Genomic DNA, 23059 nt, shown 5'->3' with positions numbered 1-23059 from the left:
TATCTATTAAGAAATTATTCCAAGTTCAACACCTCTTTGTCGGGAGTAATATCGATTACCGTGTCCAACCATAAGGAAAAGTTTCTGGGAGCAGAGAACCAAAGAAAGATACACAGATAAAATCAAAGTTTCATCGATCTCCCTTTCGATGCATTATAATCTAGATTTCTGCCTTGTTAGAATAGAAAGAATCAACTCATCTCGTTTAGTTCTTCCAAACAATTGCATTATCAAATAAAAGACACGTTGTAAACCGTAGAATTGATCCTAGAGGCAATTGCGTTTTCTCTTAGAAATGGATGCACTAGAGAACAGTAACTGACGTTTAGACCAGCTACTCGACCAATCGGATACCAGCTGGCTGATACTAGCTAGGTAGCTTGTACAACAAGCAATAGTGACAAGCAGTGGTAACACCGTTTGTCAGCATTGGTGAGCACTCCCCAATTCGGAATTGTACTTGTTTTCTCCTATTTATTTCACTTAATTGTTGGTTTCTACGTAACCATATACAACCGGCAACTAAGTTTATTTGTTTATTGTTATGAATGTTTTCTCACTCCTTAGTTATGTATTAAGAACTAAGAGGCTTTATAATAACATAATGCTTGTAATTTTTAATCGCTTACTGCAATTCAAGTCCTTATTCCTTGAAATTGTATGACTCTTTATTTTAGTTTATATAAAATTATTGTTCAATCGCTTGCTATTTTTACTTTCTAATTATTTATGGACTTCGACCAACTCTTTAGCTAGATGTGACATTGAACGAAGATGATTTATTATAATATGTTTTGATTCACTGTCTAATATTCCAATTTTAGTAGAGGCTATTCTGTGCAATCGTTTACTTTCATTATTTTCATCATTCACTGTGCATCATATTAAGTATGTTTACCTAAACTTAAGCTTTGTTTTAGGCTCGTCGCGAAGACGTGGAACGAAGACATTGCATTTACCACAAGATCTTTAGTTTTAAGCTCGGTCCAAGCCATTTTTAAAGCCACCGTGTACAAATTTATACCAAACAATTATCGAATAAGTAACTTCTTCTTTATTCGCTTACTCGTTTTACGATCACCGCTGTGTGTTGTAAATAATCGGCCATGTAACTGGTCCAACTTTCTTCTAAAGAAAGATAATTCGAAAATTGCCAAAATTAGGCAAACCCTCTCTATTATCAAACGTCCTAAGTCGTTTCAACGCTTATGTGACTCACAACAAGTTGCGAAAATATGGCGTGCCTGCTTTGGTAACATCGATCATTTTGCTTTGTAATCGGGTTCGGTAAGAGAAAACGGACCTAAACCAACTATACGGTTCGCGTCCTGTCTTTCCCAATTTTGCCCATTTTTTTTTGATAATGTAATTGCTTGACCGAATTGAACGAAGAGATCGAGGGAACTTTGATTCCTTCTATCTTCACAATTTAATAATCTCGATTGTAATGAATGTAAAGGGAGATCGATGAAACTTCGATTCCATCTTCAAGGGTCGACTGAAAAGTAACACACTCGTGTATAATTCGAGAATAAAATAACGTAGAAAACGACACAAGTCACCAGTATGTAACTACACTCGTTCTGTACGAACCTGTGAAACGTCGTTTCGGTTACATTAATCGTTCATAATTAGTCTAATTCACAATAATGATGAATAGGGACGCGATGTTGTCACGAAGAAAAGAAAAAGTAGTGATTGAATTTTTAATCGCTGAAAATGTTAATTCAGTAAACATTCATCGTTGTTTACAAGTCATTTATAGCAATGAAACTATTGTCCGAAGAAAACAATGTCGAACTTTTTGTAGACCTAAAAATGAACATAGAAACATTAAGGAAATTGAGAAGACGTGTATATAATTCAATATAATTTTACACACATGATATTGCATTGTTAATGTTATATCAAAATTATGATTTTATAATTAATATTTATATAAATACACACAATTTTAAATATATATATATATATATATATATATATATATATATATATATATATATATTGTAATATTATAATATATTGTATCGTAATATTTGTTTTCCTTCCTTTATGCAATCTTAAATGACGAGGCAAAGAAAGAGATATTAAAGTTCTAAGTGTTATTTATATAATTCTTCCTTTAGAATATAAAATATAACGTAGGGTCTGAGAACAGATGGAACATAGCAAATCTTAATAAACTGTTAGAATAAGTATGACTAAGAATATTTATAGTTCCATGTTGCTAAATTATCCGAAGTTTCCTACAGTTACTATCTTTATCGACTTCAATAGTTCAGTTGGATATAGTTCTCAGAAACACCGTTCTTAAACGGAGAGGTCACTCGAAAACCACTTATATTTTACGAAGTCGGTATTTCAGATCGTCTATCATAAATCTTATCTGTAGAGTTGAACATTATTCGAACAAAAATTTGCGGATAATACTTCACTTAAAATTTTATATCAATGGTGTTGGCAAAGTTCGACACTCGATGCAGCACAATATTTTTAATTTATTTATAATGATTATATTTTAATAGTGTCTAAGACCTAAGAGCTAAGTCCTCCAGGAACTATAAATTACTTTATGCGAAAATAAAACTCATAAGAAGGATAAGTAATACGATACATTAAGTATTAGAACAATTTGAAAAGACGTAAGAAATTTCTTTGAATTTTGTGATTCGAGCGTAAAATTTATTCCTATCGTATCAAGCATTAAATTCCCAATTTCTAATAAATACCATTCATCAAATTTTCGATCATAATTTGATCAACTTTGTAAATTCACTACATTCATTTTATACTCTGGTTATCAACCGAGAACTAAAAGCCAATTATGCGATATAATATTTAAATTTCGATTAAAATATAAAATAAGAAAATATTACTGAGTTCAAAAATTCTCCTAAAATTGAAACTTCTTTTGTAAATTAGAATTCGAGATTGTCCCGTATTTATAGATACTTGCAGTTTCATAGCAACGATGGATCAGCTATTAAACGCACCTAGAATAGTTTAGTTAATTACACAGGGACTGATACATGAACGATGTGCCATGGACACTCCTTGCATGATAATTAAATACCAGGGGAATATGACTCTAACAAGTATCTCCCACGCAAGTGTCACGTAAAGTGAAATTTCGCCAATGCTTTCAAGGCTTATTATTTTATCCATTACTGACAGCATTACAAACCATTAATAAATAATACTCAACAAACTTTATACCAATCGATATATTTCGTTAAAATCAATGGTATAGAATTCCGACTATTAAAAATAATATTATATTACAATAATAGCATACACATAATTAAACTGAAAATAAAACTGTAGAATGTGCACTACAATAAACAATAGAAAGTAAATGTCGTTAAACACATATTGGGTAAAACACAAGCTTTATTAAAAAGTTTATTTTCATAATTACAAATTAGTGTCATTATAAATGGCGACTGATACAAGAAAGCAATATTAATTATTCAAATATACTATAACTGACGGTTGCATTACACTAATTAGATTAATGTCTTCCAGTAACTTTATCTACAATCGCTTGAGTCAAAACTCTACCAGCAAGAGATTTAGCGAAGTCGGTTATTTGATCAATGGAATTGGTTTTTTTAGTGGTACTCCGATACCCTCCTTGTGGATATTCCTGTGGATAACCTTGAGGATATTGAGGATATTGACCATTGTACGGGTTGTACTGATAACCATATGGATATCCTTGAGGATTACTAGAAGGGTAGCCACCAGGGTAGCCACCAGGGTTGCCACTAGGGTAGCCACCAGGATAGCCACTTGATCCTGAAGGATAACCAGATCCTGACGGATATCCAGAACCTGACGGATATCCAGAAGAACTTCTCGACGGGTATCCAGAATTACTTCTTGACTGGCTTCCAGTCTCTGATGGATATCCGGAAGAGCTGGCTGGATTTCTAGATTCGATCGAATACCCAGAACTTCTTGAGACATATTCTGATTGCGTCGGATAACCAGAGTATCCGGTTTGTGTCGGATTACCGGAGCTTCTTGAAGGGTATCCCGATTGTGTTGGATAACCGGAGTTTCCTGAAGGGTATCCTGATTGTGTCGGATAACCGGAAGAACTACTCGAAGGATATCCAGAACTACTTCTTGACGGGCTTCCAGCCTCTGATGGATATCCGGAAGAGCTGGCTGGATTTCTAGATTCGGTTGAATATCCAGAACTTCTTGAGGGATATTCTGATTGCGTTGGATAACCAGGGTATCCTGATTGTGTCGGATAACCGGAGCTTCTTGAAGGGTATCCCGATTGTGACGGATAACCGGAGCTTCTTGAAGGGTATCCTGATTGTGTCGGATAACCGGAAGAACTACTCGAAGGATATCCGGAATTACTTCTTGTCGGAGTTCCAGACTCTGATGGATATCCTGATGCACTACTGCTGGAAGGATAACCGGAACTAGACGGATAGCCAGAGGAACTGTCTCCAGATCTTTGTTGACTTCCTGAGAATGGATCAGAGCTTCCCAACTGAGGATATCCACTACCAGACCGGCGTCCTGATTTAGTCGATTCAGGTGTCGCGGATTCCGTGCCATCGTTGCTCTGTCGCCTTGCGACTATCTTGTTGTTTCCACCATCAAACTCTGCTAACAATGTGGTATCTATCTCTTAATTGGTTAAAAATATTCATAACTTGATGCCCCCATGCCATGCTGAGTCCAACTTATTTTTACCACGTTTCGTGTTTCCACGTATATTAGTTTCTTCCCATAGCAGCTATTGCTTTAGCAAGTTATATTGGCGCAATTGTGTGAATTATTGCTCATGTCTTGATTACCAAATTATTACAATAGCGTGTTATTAAGCCATTTACATATAACACCATTGTCGTTACATTTGTTGATATAATTAATAATGATTGAATGCTTTTTGATGCGTTACTTGAGAAAGGCGTGCTAAATAGCAATTTATAATTTAGTCGTGCAATTTTCACATTTTCGTATTTATTACTGTTAATATTAAAGTAATGTTTGGTGATACGCAGTTTCGATCAATAATTGGATGTTGATGTTTTAGCTACGTGTACAGATCTAAAAAATTCGAATATCCGTTTGTAATTTTATTTTTGATCTTTTCAACCTTGTAACGTAAGTGCTATTTTATAAAATGAGGTATTTGTTGGAATCTAATGAATTACCAGTAACATAGTCAAATTGCTGAGAATTAAAATATATTTAATACACTGTATTTATACTACATGTAAAAACATTTTAAGTACTCGTTAAGAATTACGTATGTAATATAATATATCTATATGTAAAAGTAATGTTATACAAATATATATATAAGGCAATTAATGACATGGCACGAATAAAGAAGAACCCACAGTTATCAACAGTTAAATAAGACATTTACAAAACTACATCTATTGTAATTAAAATATTTCCTACCATTTTAGAATTGTATCAGCGAATTGAAAATTATACAAATATGTTTCCAATAGTATAACGTATTTAAACGTTTATTTTCTATGATATCTCCGTATGCTGTTTCGTATTTCACGATAACTGTAGTTTCCATAAAATAAAATCTGGTCCCAAGGTAAAAGTTAAGTAAAAGGTACAGAACTTGTAAAATTTTGCCGAATTCACAAATTAACCGGAGAATCTCCAGACTCTACTGCCTCGATCATCGACATATGTATGGGAAGTGTAATAACCACTACCACCCGGTTGCATACGACTCCTAGGAGTAGTTACATCACGCGATCCATAATTATGATCATTTCCGAACAACCGATCAAAAATAGAACCGCTTCCAATGGTGTTCCTTGGCCCCGCGTGACCGGTGCTCTGATCTCTTTTTCCAAATCCAGTGCTCGTAGCTTTCGGTCGTGGGGGTAGATGTGGTGGGGCATGTTTCGGTCGTTGTGTAGAATCTGCTGTCAAATTGAAGACTGGTAGTCAAAAACTAACACACGAACAAACGCAAAGTAGACTTAACGCGCGCAGAAAACATTTTGTTTGAGGAAACGGATTGGTTAAGAATACCCATAAAAAATATAATTTATCCACCGACTACGTTTTAATCACAGTTTTTATTAAGATTAAAGCTTATCAAAATAATTTGTTAGTTGATATTACATGCTATTATCATTATAAATATTTTGGTCATTCTTTTAAAGCATGCATCGTAATTGATGTTAGTTCTCTGCGTTACACGTTTCTATTTTGAACTTCCACTCTTCAATTTATACTCCTTCATATTATACAATGTTGCTTATTGTTAAAGTTTTATGCTACGAAAATGTATATCATAGATCATAAGGAAATTACATGCTACGCAACGTAGTTTTAGATAAAGGAATAACTATAATTAAAATTTTAATATTATTAGCAGATACAAAATTATAACGGTAATAAAATTAATCCATTTATGCCTGGCGTTCTATTTCGCCTTTAAAAAGTATTCCTTCTATTAACAAACAAATTTTTTCCATGAAAAACGACTCAGCGTCGCATTTGCACGCATATGATATCTTTTTGGACAACAAAGTAATCGATCTTTAAAAAATACAAAAAGAAATTTTCATTTGAAGCACAAATGGATTCATAAATATAATAAATAACGGCAAATATTCTGTAAAATATGTACAAAAATATGAATGAAAACCTATTAATGTTAAACTGAAATATAAAAAAGAAAATATTAAGGAAATGATAAAGCGACGTGTAGGATGATTGAAAATGTTGCTATTAAGAAAACAACTTTACTTGTCGCTTAAGAACTGTGACCTAGAAATTACATCTTTCTACGTCATTTATCAAAGTAGATAAGAAAGGTCAGTGTTCGACACGATAACGAGATCAATGGATGTGCGTCGATTATGCTTTGAAGAAATTAATTGTAAGTAAAGCATGTTTCCAGCTTACGGGAGCCACATGTAACGAGAAATGACAGGTATTAGAGTAAACCCGTGAATTAGTAGAAACAATATTATTTTTATTCCAAGTCAACAATTCATACGTGTATAATGGTACAATCACAATCATCGCATATATGTATATGTGGGCGCGCGCGTGTGTGTGTATCTACACACACACACACATATATTTATTAAATATAATTTGATATTAGACACATATACATATATGTATATACATCTCGGTGCAGAAATAAGTTTATATTATTACATAAATAAATTTATATGCATGCATATACATATATCGCCGGCACTAAGGTTAGGGAAAATCATTTATCGGACGGCAATAAATGTTTCGTTCGTAACGAAAACATGTTATCAATACGTAGTTGTGCACCAGCTAAAATAGAGCATAAAAGACATATGTGACATATTTGGTGACACTGTTCATTGATTCGAAGAAATTTAACAAGTTTTTCATTCATTAAACCCGCAATATCAGGTACCAAATTAATCCATTTAGTAGAATTATTCCACTTGAGGAATCGGTCTCAGCTTGGATGTTCGTATACATAAATACGTATACCTTCTTGATTCATACTAACTTTGAACCTTCCACTCGTTCTCTTCCAACAATCGTGTTGAACGTTTACACAATTCGATCATGAAATAACGAGTTGAACAAGCAGATTTGAATAATTTAAATTTGATTCAAAATATTTTGTTCGAAATTTCTAATTTTAATTTATAGGAGTTCTTCCTAATACTACATTGCCTAGATGTTTTATTTACATAGCTGCACAACTAATTGGATCTAATCGCAGTCATATAATTTCCTAAATCAGACCTAACTCAAACCTGGTAACCATTTTTATTATTTTGTCTTTTTGTAGTATTACTGCAATCGATAATCAAATTTATTAAATAACATTTAAGCAGCTAAGAGTCTACTGTAGAAATTTGTGACTTACAATATCATCAAGCAACGATTAAGTCAAATGAAATGATGTATCAAAATAAAAGTAGCTTGCACCTCAAATAGCATGATTTTGACACTAAACCTACCGACATTTCAGTTTACTTATTCCTACCGCAAATGACCGGCCTTTAAAACAACGTATATTTCTTAATATAGAATAAAGATAATAGTCAGTTTGACAGCAAAAAATATAGTTTCTATTATTTAGAAGTAAATAATGTACATTTTATTAGTTTTCACTGCATTTGTAGCAAATAGGCTTCTCGATTGCATATTTTCCACATACGTATTTTTTACATTTTACTCTTTTTGATATTTGGCAGCAGTTCTTTTCTCAATTGAAATAAAAGTTCTTGTCTCAGAACTCCTGTGGTTTCTTTATACAAAATTGAAGCATTGAACTTGACTAAGTGGTTCATTTGACCGGTCGTGGTAGGTTTAGTGTTAATCAGTCGAGTACACGTCAACACTAACCATCGTTTTGAAAATCTTACATTCTCCGACTGATTAACATAGACATTGTTTCCTATTGTCGTTTATCGTAAATGCGTTACGTAAAGGCATATAATGTGCTAAGGGACGTATTGCTGGAAGACTCGTAATAAATTAATTAAAATATAACGTTACAATTACAATTTTAACGATTTCCTGTTAAAAATTCTATCTAAAAAAAAAAAAAAACACATTTCAAATACCTGTAACAATGCTCATTGCGTATTGTTGTTTAATATTATAGTTTCAAATATAAAACAAACATAATTGTGAATAATACTATCATTGAAAAACAGACAAATTTATAAAATAAATGAAAGGTAATTGTTCTCACGGTAACATCTTAATATTAATGAGTATATCGGTCTTTATTTTGTTAACTGGTAAATAATAAAATTGAATAAAAGAAACGGAACCAGGTCTACCTAACACAGTAATTCCACGAATCCCTTCATATGACATCTTAGTTGTATTATCTCCAGCAGTTTACTTTTAGACAAAGAGTATCAAAAATACATTGATAAAAACAGCGGGGATTAAATTAATTCACTACAAAGTCGAAAGTACTGAACAAATGCTAATTTAACACACGGAATTTCAATTGTTGATACATTACTTGATAACGTGGCTCCAAATTTCTTGCAATCGCCGGAGAAACAAAATGAAAAATGATCATCTATCTTGGTTTTATTGCACGTACAAATATGTAACGATATTGCTAAAATTACTATACCGAAACGTTCCTCGGGGATTGAAATGTGACAAACAAGTGACTATCGTGCAATGTTCTTCCGTTATTCGAGAGCGTCAAATATTCAGTTAGCAAAGAATTGAAGCCTGACACTCATAATCACGATCTACTGGCAACAATCACAACGAGGCTCATCAAACAAACGGAAATTAAAGATGCAGACTGAGCAACAGCGGTGTTCCTACGATAAGTGTATACGTTATCGTGATGCATGCGATTCTGAGTAGGATAAACTTGGTAAGGATAATGCTGCTGTCCAGGATATTGTTGCGGATATCCTGGTGCGGCTGGATATCCAGCAGGCTGCGCGGGATACGCAGGATAGTTCTGTCCAGGATATCCAGGCATAGGCATCCTGTTCTGCGTCGGGTATGGCGGATATCCTAAGTCTTGTTGTCGATTTCCGTGGTTTGACGAAGGATAAGGCGGATATCCGCTGTTAGAGCCGGTGTTACTGGGATACGGTGGATAACCCAAATTGCTGCCGGAATTCACTTGACGATATCCTCCTGCTGGATCAGCAGGTTCAGGGGGTGCATTAGCATTCGCGTAAGGGTTCGAATTGCTAGCACTGTTGCTGGTCTTATCGTGAATTACATCGGTGCGGGTACGTTGTCCATTTACGTAAGAAATGCCCGCCGATTCGTACCCTGAAAATATTGCCCTCTTCTACGTCGTTTTTCATCTCGGATACAATTCGAATATCAGGAGAGGGATTAAACAAAAGAGAAATCAAGGGAACGAAAAATTTGCGGAAAATATAACACCTTTTAATCTACAATGGACACCTCCTTTACAAGTACGATCGGATTAAAGTCAATTGGCCTCTATAGGTTACATTCCAATTGTGAATCAAATGGTAATTCTTGTTTTAACACCGTATCATCTTGTTCGTCTGCTTAAAAGACTATAGATAACTCCTTAGCAGGCTAGAGAGACTGGTTGATTTTCATCCGAATATCACTACATACATATAGGCTAAAAACCTTTCAGGGAAAATTGGAGTCATTTTAAAGTGACTCGTTTTAGTGGAGTTAGCTTAATGGAGGTGCTGCGGGAAGTACTAAAAATTGTGCAGTTATTTCTTCCTGTGTTACAAATGCAAAAATTATTGAAAAGCGTTAAAGTGAACGTTAAGAGAATACACCCATGCTACATGCAATTGCCAGTGTGTTACTAAAATGCCGAAAACGAAATTGGACACAATTCGTTTTAGTAATATTATTTCATATCGCGTATGTAGATACGTTCAAACTAAGAAATTCGTTAATGTGCTTCCAATTTTTCTTAACTTCAAATGAATAGAGATAACACAATAGGATTTGAACAATATCATATGATTAATAATAATTTAAAAAATTGAAGAATACGAAAACGTAAAAATCTGTAACCAAGTTATTACGTAGAAACTTTCCCCGTAAATACAGAATATTTGTAAAACAAATTCCTGTTAAAGAACATTTTGGATTAAAACTGCATGGTAACGTAAACTTAATTCTTTACTGCATAAAGCACTTCTACAATGTCAATTTCCTTCCTGCTAGAGCAACACACTTTTTCTTTCGTACTGGCAGAATGCTAAAGGTTTATACGTTCGAGAGCAATTTCTTCAAAGTCCCATAACACTGCGTGAGTGTACGCGTATCTACACGTTTACGTGCAGAGGGTGACGATAATGGAAAGGTCGTGTTCGAAAAAGTTGAGGCTAGAAAAAATCTGCTATGCAGGTTCTTGGGGTTCTCGACATCACATTACAGCCCACTTTACACCTACCAATACGCCTCAAAATTACAAAATAATATCTCGATGTATCTTTGTCATTAAATTCTATCACGCTGCAGAGTTCTACTCTGTCCATAATTCGATGTCAATCAAATGTAATGGAAAATAATAAAAAAAGCAAGATCGTATTAATTTAGTAATGGCTCAATGAGAACAAATAATTACATTTGGCATAATACTAACATTGTTTATCAAATTATATGGAAGTTTTGAAATATCAACTAAAGAGAGTGTGTCGAAACAATTTGACTAATAAATCTCATATTTGTTTGTTTCATAGATCAATCCGTATTTCTACAAAGAAACATTTCATGGAAATAATACGAAACGAGTACGACATATAAGATTAACTACACCGGAAATGCGTACTCAACATGATTTTCAGGTTCGTACACTAGTGGACAACGTGTTATTGCTCAAATTGTATTCAACCCTTTTATGTGCGAAACTGAAGTAAAAAATTTACAGATGGAATACTTCCATCGTTAAAAGAAATCGCATTACATAATAATCAAAATAACAAATTAAGAAATAAATTATACTCGGAAAAACAATTTTACTAGAATTATAAAACAGTTAAAAGGCAACGAAGTATAAAGCTACTTTTTATGCAACAACACAAAAGATACAAACGATCAAAATAGCTTAAAATTCCATTTTTAAATATGGAACTAAAAAATTGGTTCAAGCAATTTTTACGATTTCTATATACACGGATAAGTTTTTTAATTAGATAATCATCTTAAAACTCGTTAATTCAATATATTTAATGTATTTTCTGTTGTGCCAAATATCGCAAGTTATATTCGGTCACGATCAATCATACGCAAATGAAATCGATATGGTTTTCCCCGATAATTATTAAACGATTAAATATCGAATACTTGTCAGCAAAATTTCAGACTAAATGCATTGGCAACTTATTTGAAGCGTATACAGTGATTTCTGTCGCTATTGTACGATCCTTCGAATCAACCATATGAATCAGTTCCATGCATTTTGCTCGCTGACATTCAGCCGTGCTTTTCAATTTTTGTGCTGGTCGAACAACATGCACACACAATCGACCGCAGTGCCATCATATAGGACATATGAGAATTTAAAAACTCACCAATTGCGGTTGATTTCTTCACGCATGTTGGCATACCATTTTCAGTTTTGCAATATTCATTTTCACCGCAAACAATGCTGGCACAGTTAGCTTCTGTAAATGAGACACATTAAATGTATGCGTATACAGAATAATTCATATAAACTTTTGTTTTGCAAATTATAAAAAGATCAATCTCACGAAAAATATCGATTTCGAAGAGAAACATAATATAAATAGAAATGAGTGTTTCTTAGACTCAAATGATAAACAAATGTTAAAGTCAATTTGTTTTCTCGGAATGGAATCTGGACACTGCCAGGTGAGTGCTAACTCCTACACAAACAACTAAGTGACTTCAAATCCTACATAGTAAAATATATAGCATTGAAAAACAGAATTGACTTTGGGATCTCTAACACCTCCAGCTACAACCTAGATTCTTCCCTCCTTTAAATTAAATACTTTTCGCATAGATTGTTTCGTCATATTTTCCAACTTTCACGATGAAAAAAATAAACGTACCAATATGGTGAAACCAGATTGGAATCAATAGACCATGAAACTACATAAACATATCGTACAATCATAATAAATTTCAAAAGTCGTGGTTGTTAAATACATGTGTAAAATACGATAAAATTTATTAAACACGTATTCGGATGCAACTGCAAATACTACCATTATTTGATTTCAATTGTAGCGGGGCAGATGAACGCGATAATTGACCTAATTTGTTTTGCATTTATTGAAATGTTAACGCACTATTTATTGACATTATCGATCACAAAGCACATAATTTCATATGCGGTTAGTCGTCAACGTACGCACATTGGATTAACATTTAATGAGTTCATAATTGATAGAAGGATTATATAGGAATCAATAATTTGTGCATTGCAAGGGAGGGAGTAGGAAATATCTCACAATACAATCTCCGATCAAAACATAATAAATTGCAAATAACTACCAATGAATCATACATTTTGCTTGTGCGTAGATCAATGTTTTCCAAAGCAGGGGGCCTTACAGAGGACACAACACTATCCAAGAGGAGCGCGAAAAGAAAATTTTAATACAAAAAATCTCTTTCTAGTAATATACTTATTGTAGAACTTTGACATCTCGTTCTAGTAATATACTTATCAGCGGTATTTTAAATACACCACTTATCTCATTTAATAAATGTGTACGTTCCTATATTTCAGTCCAAGAAAAGTATAAAAATACATTACTTGGATTTTCGTGAGTTTTCATTTTGTATCACATTATTTACAAATATGTAATTTATTGAATAATAAATTCATTTTTTAATGCGAGAATTTTTCAAGTATTTAATTTGGTCGGAAGGTTTCTTTAAACGATCTTTTATATTCGACAATTCGATCAATTAAAATCAATCGAAACAACCTAATTTTGAATTAATTAAAATAATTATCAACAAAAATTCTTTGTCTATATATCTCTGGCGCAGAAAATCCTCTTTTTTGGGAGAGGAGATGCCTTCCAAAGAGTATGAAAACTTTTGGTACAGATCAATAACTGTGACAGTACATTGTACAGTGCAAAGCTTTAGACTGTTATCGACGAAACATTAATGGATTAAAGCCAGCAGCATCTTATATGGATGTATTTATGAACAAAAATTATTTCTCAATCTGTATACATTGCGAGAAATTTCTAATTTGCAAATAGCTAGCACAACGTACCGAATTCCACCCTGAAACTTAAAACTCTCGTTTGATGCCACGTTTGATGTTATGTATAATTGTACACAGTTAACAAAACGGATCTCTATCCTGAAAATTGGCAAACGATTATCATTTCTTCCCGTCTCGTACCTAGCATCCATTCTTGATTGAGATGGTGTATGAAATATATTTATGGAAAGGTCAACCGCATTCTTACCGCCTGGATGAGCTTTCGCACAAGTCGGATAACGGCCGCAGTTATCTTCTTGGTTGATCGAGCAAGGATCCTCGGCCATCACACAGACCTCATCCCTTCTGCAACCGATGTCCTTGCATGTCCTCCCATATTCTGTGGACAGAGAGTAATTTCTTGCAAGTTCTCGTTTAGTGGCGAAAGTTCGAGTAGTAAGCCATGATCTCGCGATTGGATATGGTTCATTAAAACTTCGCTTCGGGAGAGGAACGTGTCATAAATGGAATTTATATCGAAGCCTCCGATGTTCGCGATAGTGCGAGTCATTTGGATACTTTAATTTCGGCCAGCACGAAGAATCGACGAGAACGATGCGTACTTCGGCAAAGTACTTCCATTAAATATTTACACGATCGTGGATCCATACTGAAGTATAAAGTGTACGCGAGCGTACTTCCTGAACTTTTGTACGACATTAATGTTTCAAAATGTTATATAGCCGCAACACAGAACTACGATATTTTTCTATTGCGTTAGAAATAAAATGACGGTCACGGTACTATTGTTTCCGATGCGATAAACGTTATTTCGTTCCGAACAAACATGAAATTCTTTGGTGCATACATTTTATTTATCTTACGACAAATTTACATCGATATATATATATCAAGTTTGGCTTTTAGAACACGTACGTGTATGCGAAGTTGACCGTGTAACGTGAAACTATTAAACGGAGTAAGTATACTTACATTCAAGTGACTTCAACTCAATATTCTGCATCCCGGGCCAAGTTTCGCCCAAAACTTCAGACAGAAACTGTGTAACTAAGCCTAACGTAATTAAATTTACGTGAACCTGCTGTTTAGTGGCTGAAATGCAACTCGGTAACCAACCAAATACGATCCTTGACCGCAATTAGTGATCTAAGCATACTCGTATGTTCAAATTACAGTTTAGATGGTATCCAATGTCACGAGGAAAGATGTAAAATTTACAAATCATAAGATCACTCTGCAAAAATAACTAGCTTCCTCAAACTCATAAAATTCTAGATTCTACTTGAAATTGATTTAACGAAAAATGAAAAACATTGTAAATCTACAAGACGATATGAAATACTTTGTACAATACGAACAATTTAAATCTTAAAGTGTAATTAAGCCGAGAAACTAATCAAGACTAAATTTTTTATAAAACGATTATAGATATTGCTTCAATGGCGTAACAACCCCAATATTATTTTTGAGAATAATAACATTTTCTTTCGTATAGAACAATCTTAAAAAATTGCACAATTTCATTGCAGCTATTTTGCTACATAATAAGTATACGCTTCAAATTAAAGCTTCTTGCAGCAAAAATGCAACGTCTATTGTGCATTTACCCGATGTTATCCAACCGAGCCTCGTGTCAGTGTAACGCCACTAATCGTAATTCTATTCGAGCACCACAGTGTCATCCCCATATAACCCCATCGATTCTCAATTATCCAACCAGCCAGAGAAGGAGAAAGCCGCGAGGTAGAGAAGAGAGGAACAGAGAGAAGCAGCTGCCGAGTTAACGCCCAGGTTCGTGTTACCCATAACTGCCTACGTGTTGGAAGGGTATGGAGGAAAGGAAGGGAAGGGTGTGGTGAAGAGGAGGAAATATTAAAACTAGGCTAACGATTCTCGCCAAAATTGTCTTTATGCGTTCATCACGTTCAAGAAGAAAAGGATTAAAGGAACGATAAGGACAATAGTGGTATTGAACTGACGAAAGAAAATTTTCAGAGGGTATCTAATCTTGCATTACACTTGTATGTTTTAAATACTTTCACTGAATAATATAATGTACATTAACCGGATGAGGTATCACATATTTGGTCAAAATGTAAATACATGTGCAAATTAGATTTACAAAATAATATATTAATCGTGAGCCCACTATCTTGTGTAAGAAGTTCCTGTTATTTATATGCTAATAGGTGATCTGTACATCGGAACCATATTAAATGAAGAACAGAGTTACTATAAGGATATCGCGATTCCATAGGGGACATCGCCTACTTCTTTGAACTTGATGTATTCACTTAAATTTATTTTTGAATATAGATGAATGATGTAACTCACGCTACAAACGAACGTGTTTAAATATTCGTTTTTCAATTTTATATTATACTATACATAAAGTTTTGTACGCTTTAACAAGAATTTCAATAAATGAGTATGAATAGATTAATATACTTTCAGAAGTATCAATTGTTTTTTTTAAATTTTTATACTCCTTTTTAAACATCCCTCTTCCAAGATTCCTTTTATATAAAAATATAAGTGCTTGTAATAATCGAAGATCAATGCAAACATAGTAACACATGTTTTTAGTATCTTCTTGTATGAAAATAAAATAAATATACGATTATAGTCGTTACACTTTATATGGTCATTGATTCTACACTTGCAATTAAGGTCAGGCAATTAATGATACGCAATTAATCATACATACTACGGCCCTGTTTAATAATTCTATATCGGCAATACAGAATCATTGGTAAACAAATCAATCAAATGAAGGAAATAAGCCTAAGGCATCGCAATAAACACGTCCAGATATAATTATTCTTTTAATTATACTACGATGATCGCGGTGGTATTAAAATCTTCACAAATTAGGCAATTTTCGTTAATTACATGAAAAAATTCTGTGCATACTTGGAAAACGGTTCATTATAAGTTGTAACATTATAAAGAATTTAAACTTCATATACTGTCCCCCACGATTACTTAATCATAATAACGAATTTGCTCGCTCAACAGTAATGGGAAATATATTCACATTATCAGCTATTAATTTTCCTTTATTCTCAACATATAATTTTCAACGTGTACCATTCAACGCATTAATTTAACAAAATATTCTATCTCGAGAATTCTTGAACTTCAATCTCATTTTATTGAGTTGCATTTCTTTCAAGCGACATCAAATTTGTTATGAAAACAAGCGAGGAAAAAATTATAAAATAATTTAAGAATCACTTTGGATGCTATATTTAATCTCCACCGTTTTCACGGTAGCTTAGGCGACTGTTTTATAGTCTAGGGATAGGCAAAAAATTAAGTTTTTCAAGTTCGATACAGCAAGTTTTACGAGCTCAGGTAATTAATTCTCGAAGTTTTGATTACATTTCGAACCTGCGACCTTCCTCTCGTTCAACGAAATGATCTCGTAGTTTTTCTTATAAAGGCTAGTGTCAGCACTAATGTTAATGTATGTAAACTTAATACGATTCAAACGAAAGATTGGTCTTAACTACATATGTATCACATGGAAGTAAAATACCTCCAATCTTTCATTTTGCATTAATATATCACGCTTCCTCGAAATTAAAAGATAAACTCTCATTAAGTTCTGAAAAGAAAATGGCCTACTATTTTATTTGTGTTTACATTTCCATTTACCCGTCACCAAATTATTTTTAATATTAGAAATAAATTTTGTCACTAAAGCACAAAATTTCATCAAAATTTCAACGTCTACAAACTTTTTATGATTCATAGGATAAATGAAAAATGTTAAAAGTGAGAATAATTTTAAAAGAAAACCGCGCAAAAATATTACTACAGCAGATAAATTAAAATTCACGTTTGTGGCTTTCTCAACGACGAAGTAGAATTTCAAATTCTTCAAAATTTGGAATCATACATAGAAATTGAACTTTCAACAATTATCCTCAAACAAAAACCGTGGGCAAGAGTTACAGCGCGTAAGAGAGAAACAAAAACGGAGACGGGCAGTTTTATTGCTGTTGCGCAAAACTGGCGAATAAATCGCATGATAGCACGAAAAGGGTGGAGATATAATTGTTAACTCAGTGAAAACGATTAACGAGATTCCACTGCTGGTAAAGCGAATTTGAATACGTCTGAAAAAGGTATCTTTCTGCAGCCTTCGACAAACGCTGATTACATAAAACCGCCACTTAAAGGCAATTCTCGAAAAATCCCTATTATTACTCGTTAACTTACAGCTTTAGTAAATTTGTTTCCTAGTTTCGTTTTTGCTATTGCAAAACTCGACCATTTCGAAAAATTGTTTAACTTCGTATATATTTAATTTTATACCGTATATATTTAATTTCATAACAAACTTATTGCTATGTAATTGAAAAAGTCTGAAGATCGCAAAAAATACGTATTATACATATAATACAACTTTTTGTTCTTTGATCACGCTTATGATATAAGGGAAGAATATTATTACAGAGCAAAAATTGAAAATTGATATTTTTTAATTATGCAGTAACTTTAGATCGAATTCAAATAATTAAAATTTTCGAATATCAAGTGTGTTATTTAAAATTAAGATCACGACAATTAAAGAAACAGGAAAATTAAATACACAAATATGTAATAGGGAATAATAGGGAAACACCTTTATGTTGCAGTGTCTGGTATCCACCACATTCCTTCTTAAATCGTTCGATTTCCATCGCGGCTTCCTTTTCCCTGTTTAACAAGATTAGAAAGCGGAAGAGGACAAAGGCGACGATTACGGCGAAGGTCGATGTAATTATATCGATTGAGTCGGAGATTAAAACTGAACATTTGTTTCCATTAAGTCCAATTAAACCTAATCAAACCAAGCGATAGTCCGGAGCTATTTCATAGTCGATTCTGAATGTCACAATTTTAACCAGAATTATAATACTGTAAACATTGGTTTTGCGTAACTAGTTGAATTGACCTTTATAAGTATAAATTTTAACAATTTCTTCGTAAGAATTTTTTAAATTAACACATGGATCAAATTTGTTTAAATGTCAATTATTGTTTCGTCACTTACTTGTATAAGACGTTGCATTCGGTATCGAAGAAATAACCAAGATCGTCCCTAAGAGGACACCCAGTGCAGAGCTGGAAAACATTTTCTGGAACAGAAAAATTTTCATTAGTATTTACATTCATTTATAGTGTTTAGTGTAATTTTTATTTCCGATTTCATTTTCCCGACTAATTTATTACAGTTTTCCTGATTTGTTTTTAACACGGGTATTTATCAGTATTCAAAAATATTAAAGTCTCGAAATCGCAAATTATTATTCAATTTACATATAGAATTGCATTATTTAATATATAAATAATAATATACACGATACTGCATTTCAAACTATGGAACTGGAACAATCGTATTCGTAAAGTTTCACAGTATCAATTTCTCAGTAAATGACATACAGAGGAAAATAAATGTCGCATAAAATATTTCTATCTACGAGCTCTCACTTACAGCAATCATGCACTTTGAGATCATAAAAATCCAATATTTGCGTCGTAGTGAAAAAATACAATGATAACACGTATATACACAACGGAATATAATTCTGATTACAACATTCAGAAATTCGTAAATGTCGCAAATAAAATCATACTTATAATCATATAATACATTAATTCAAATATTACTGCCTAAAGAATATTAAATTTAACGTTTTTGTAAACAAATTTAATAACTTATAACTGGTAGCATCTTGTTTTTATCGACAAAATTAAAATTAAGAAACGATAAAAGAAAGTGAGTAAAAAAATTCTTAAAATATGTCCGAAATTAATGTGAATGGATGATAGAAATATTCGTCCGCAATTTGAGATCTTGACAAACATTTAGAATTCAAGTATCGATCGCGACCCTACCATCTCGTTTTCTCCAAATATAGTATCGATATAATTTTAACAGGTGAAACAACACAGAGAATTCTTTTTAGAATTTCCAATTTGTAAAAGCAACAAACGAGAAAAACCATTTATAGTATGAATTTATACAAACAATAAAATATTTCAAATTTTAATTCCGTAATAGTAAAAATAGAAATAAAACAGAATAAAATGAAGGAAAATACATACAAACTTAATATGTAAAATTACAAAGCAGATTAAAAATTCCTTAAACAATTCTAGATAAAATTAACGAAAATCAATAATACACACAACAAGTAGATGTCTGAGGCTAATGTCTAGAATGTTCAAATTGGAAACATTATTTCCAATTTCATTCACTAAACTTAATTCGTCGAATAATTGAAATGAAAGGTAGTACGGTATTTTAAATTTGGGCGCCAATTTCGATGTTGAATCAGCCAGTCATGCAGTATCCTTTCTCATTCGTCCTCGTCTTGTATTTCCTAACCTCACTTGTCAGTCCTACCCGTGGAACGGTTGTATCTAATCTCATATGCGCCAAATAAAAGCAACCGACGGATTTATTCTGCATGAAACGTACTTGTGATTGAACTAGTTTTCTAACCTTACAAATCATCAGCAGCCAGTAGCATTTATGACATTGAAATTACATGTTTCAATTGAATGACCTTGGCAAGCACCACATAGATAGAAATTTCAAACTGCGTCGTTCGTTGCAACGCGTGACAACGTTTCGCCTTTACTGTCTTATACGTGAATATTCTAAATATACCTTCGTATATATATAAACTAATAATATTACGTTCATGTACACTATAAGCTTACCTACGAAATTTCGCTCACGCACAACGTAAAAACACCCACTCCACTACGTAGTCAGTACAATACTGAACACTTCACAAAATTCAATCGTTACTAACCTGACGTTGCTGCAAGTCAAAGAGAAACAGGCGATGAAGTTGTACGCGAAAGAAAGAGCGGGAGAAGTATCGAGAAGGAGAACGACATGGTACGATATGACGTAAAAGGAAACAGAATACAGCGTTGAGTGCATATAATCTCTTTACCAACCACAAAAGAAGCAAAATATAATCTCTCTCGAGGCAGAAGTAATTCCCACTTTCGGGTGAAGCTTCGAAAAATAATGATTGACGTATGATGACATATCTGGTAAGGTCTCAATCGTACGAGTTATTATAAAAGTTTAAGTACTATTCGAAAGTTGAAATTTTAAAATCTTTGAAAGCTTCAAACTTTTAAAAACCCTCGAACTTTTAACGATTTAAAAAGTTTCAAATAATTATTTATATAATATATATTCTTAACTGTATTGAAAATTTTGCTCTTATTTTTTTCATACTTGTGCCCATTGTTTTTCTATCCTTGTTTCGAGTGTAGATGAACCGAATTTTAAGCGTAAAATATTTTAAACAACTTTGGACGAAAAATCAATATCTGTGCAAAATCTTTAGGTAACTCCGATAGTTTTACAGCACTTATAAAACTGAATAAGGTTTAAGCAAAATTTTTAAGCCATCAAAGCTCATTATTTATTCTTAAGTTCCTCTCGTAAAATTAAAATTTTTTCTTTTGAATCGACAAAGTTAAAGTCCCGCGCTCATTGCATTTATTCCAGTTTTCAACTATAACTAGTTTAGTCTCTCCTTGTTTTCCGTTTTAATAATGGAAATGCAAAAGCGGTAGAGTAATTGTTCTTAATAAAAAAGAAACTTTATCGATATTAGTAACTCGTCAAACTTAGCCTACGGCGCGTATTCCCAGAATGCAAATACCGTCATATGAAAAATGATTCGCAGCTTTTAGAAATTCAATTAATTTAAACACTCATTTCCGTTGCTTGTGCTCAAGAACCGATTGGAATATAAAGAAATACTTGTGACCAATTCAATGTATACGTTGAGTCATAAAACTCTGCATTGCAATTCTGTGATGTCACATTCTTGTTGTGACGTCGTACGATAGGAAAACAAAATTCTATTGAATTATTTATAAAGAAAGAACACTAGTTTAGAAATTATTTTGCTTCGCTGTGAAAATTCTGTAGTGACACATTAGTAATATTATATTGTTTACAATTACATTAATTAAAATATTTATTAAAAAATATTTATTATTTTAAAAAATGTATAATAGCAAAAAATGGTTCGTGTTGTCGTTTTCAAACAAAAAGAACTCAAAGCAAATTCTTTTGTTAGGCTGAGAAAAACGATGATACACTATTTTAATATTGACAAAGTTATATTATTAATCATTTTTGTCTCCGTTCAGCCATCTATAAAGTTATGATTTTTAATTTTGAAAATAGTGGGAATATTCATTACTTTTCATCTACTAGAAGGGCCATTGAAATTAATTTTATATCAAAGTTTGTTCGTGTCACGTGTGCAACGTACTATTTTATTGCATATTTTCGTGCTCGCATGGAAATGATAGGTATTACTGTACAAAAAATTTATCTTCGACCGAACTGTGCACATTTGTAACCAAATATTTCAGAAAATCAAATTCGTCGAATAAAATTCATTTTCCTTTTATGAAATAGCTAAACTCATCGAAGCAGAGTTTCTGCGACGGTTTGTAACGTAGTAAAAACAAAAATGTGTATTTACCATGTAACACGCAAGTAACTTTGTACGAAATTAAACGAAAAAGACACGTATGTACATGTATTTAGTTTTACATTTATCAGTGTTTAAAAGTTTTAAATTCTGATTAAAAAATATTCGTTTCGAAATATTTGCCCGGAAAAAGTTTTTTATTAATGTTCTTTTTACATCTCGTATTCGTATGTTGACCTATCATACCGTCCTCGTGATTTCACACGGCTGCTTACAAAGAGAAGCTTCATGGACGAGTATTCGCAAACATCTCACGTGTCAGACCGTGTTTATCTTGACGGATAATCCATGACTACCTGCTTATTTTTTCCCTTTTATGTTGTACGTCAACAAATTTTATAAATATTCACACCTTATCATCGCAAAATAAAACTAACGAAATAAAGAATTTCATCGTTTGATGTGCTTAACGTGTCACTGCTACTATTTCCAATAATTGATTTTACACTTTTATTAATATTTCGTACTACAACTACGGCTGAGAAGTTCTTAATTGGTAAAACGAAGAAGTTAAAGTTAAAAAGCGTAGTTAAAAGAACTTAGGAAAATTAAGAGAACGATTAGCGCAGGTCGTCAGAGTTAATGAAATCAGATATACCTATGTAAAGTGTAATGTGTAAAACAATGAAGTATGAGCACCATTATGGTATTGTTTTTACACTTCTTGGGAAAACGTAGAAAAATTTCATTCAAGTCGCACATGCCCAAAAATTGTAAATCGATATATTTCAATTTACTGTTCGATGATACGTGAAAATGTTCCTGATTTCACGGTTTAATACAATCTGTTATTAGCATGCTCGTGTTATGTACGGAGTAGCGATTAAAAATTCTTACGAAAAATATCAGAAATGGATTC

General features: G+C 32.9%; 1 protein-coding gene across 6 annotated transcripts; it reads right to left on the bottom strand.

Annotated features, from left to right (window-relative positions):
* Positions 1-3375: 3375 nt before the first annotated feature.
* LOC143148872 (uncharacterized) lies at positions 3376-20519 on the bottom strand. Of its 6 annotated transcripts, none has more exons than XM_076315655.1 (5): positions 20387-20519; positions 18711-18795; positions 13914-14045; positions 12027-12119; positions 3376-4650 (listed from the first exon to the last, which is right to left on the bottom strand). In XM_076315655.1, the coding sequence occupies exons 2-5, from the start codon at positions 18790-18792 to the stop codon at positions 3515-3517; spliced, it is 1443 nt and encodes a 480-aa protein (XP_076171770.1). In that variant the 5' UTR covers positions 18793-18795; positions 20387-20519; the 3' UTR covers positions 3376-3514. The 6 variants fall into 6 exon arrangements, with proteins under 6 accessions (XP_076171770.1, XP_076171769.1, XP_076171772.1 ...); XM_076315654.1 differs by lacking the exon at positions 20387-20519 and adding an exon at positions 20166-20223; XM_076315657.1 differs by lacking the exon at positions 20387-20519 and adding an exon at positions 19959-20064.
* Between the last annotated feature and the right edge of the window lie 2540 nt (positions 20520-23059).

Source organism: Ptiloglossa arizonensis, chromosome 7 (genome assembly GCF_051014685.1).
Source record: "Ptiloglossa arizonensis isolate GNS036 chromosome 7, iyPtiAriz1_principal, whole genome shotgun sequence".
In the NCBI taxonomy this organism is placed as follows: Eukaryota; Metazoa; Arthropoda; class Insecta; order Hymenoptera; family Colletidae; genus Ptiloglossa; species Ptiloglossa arizonensis.
This window is presented reverse-complemented; position numbering and strand designations above follow the sequence as displayed.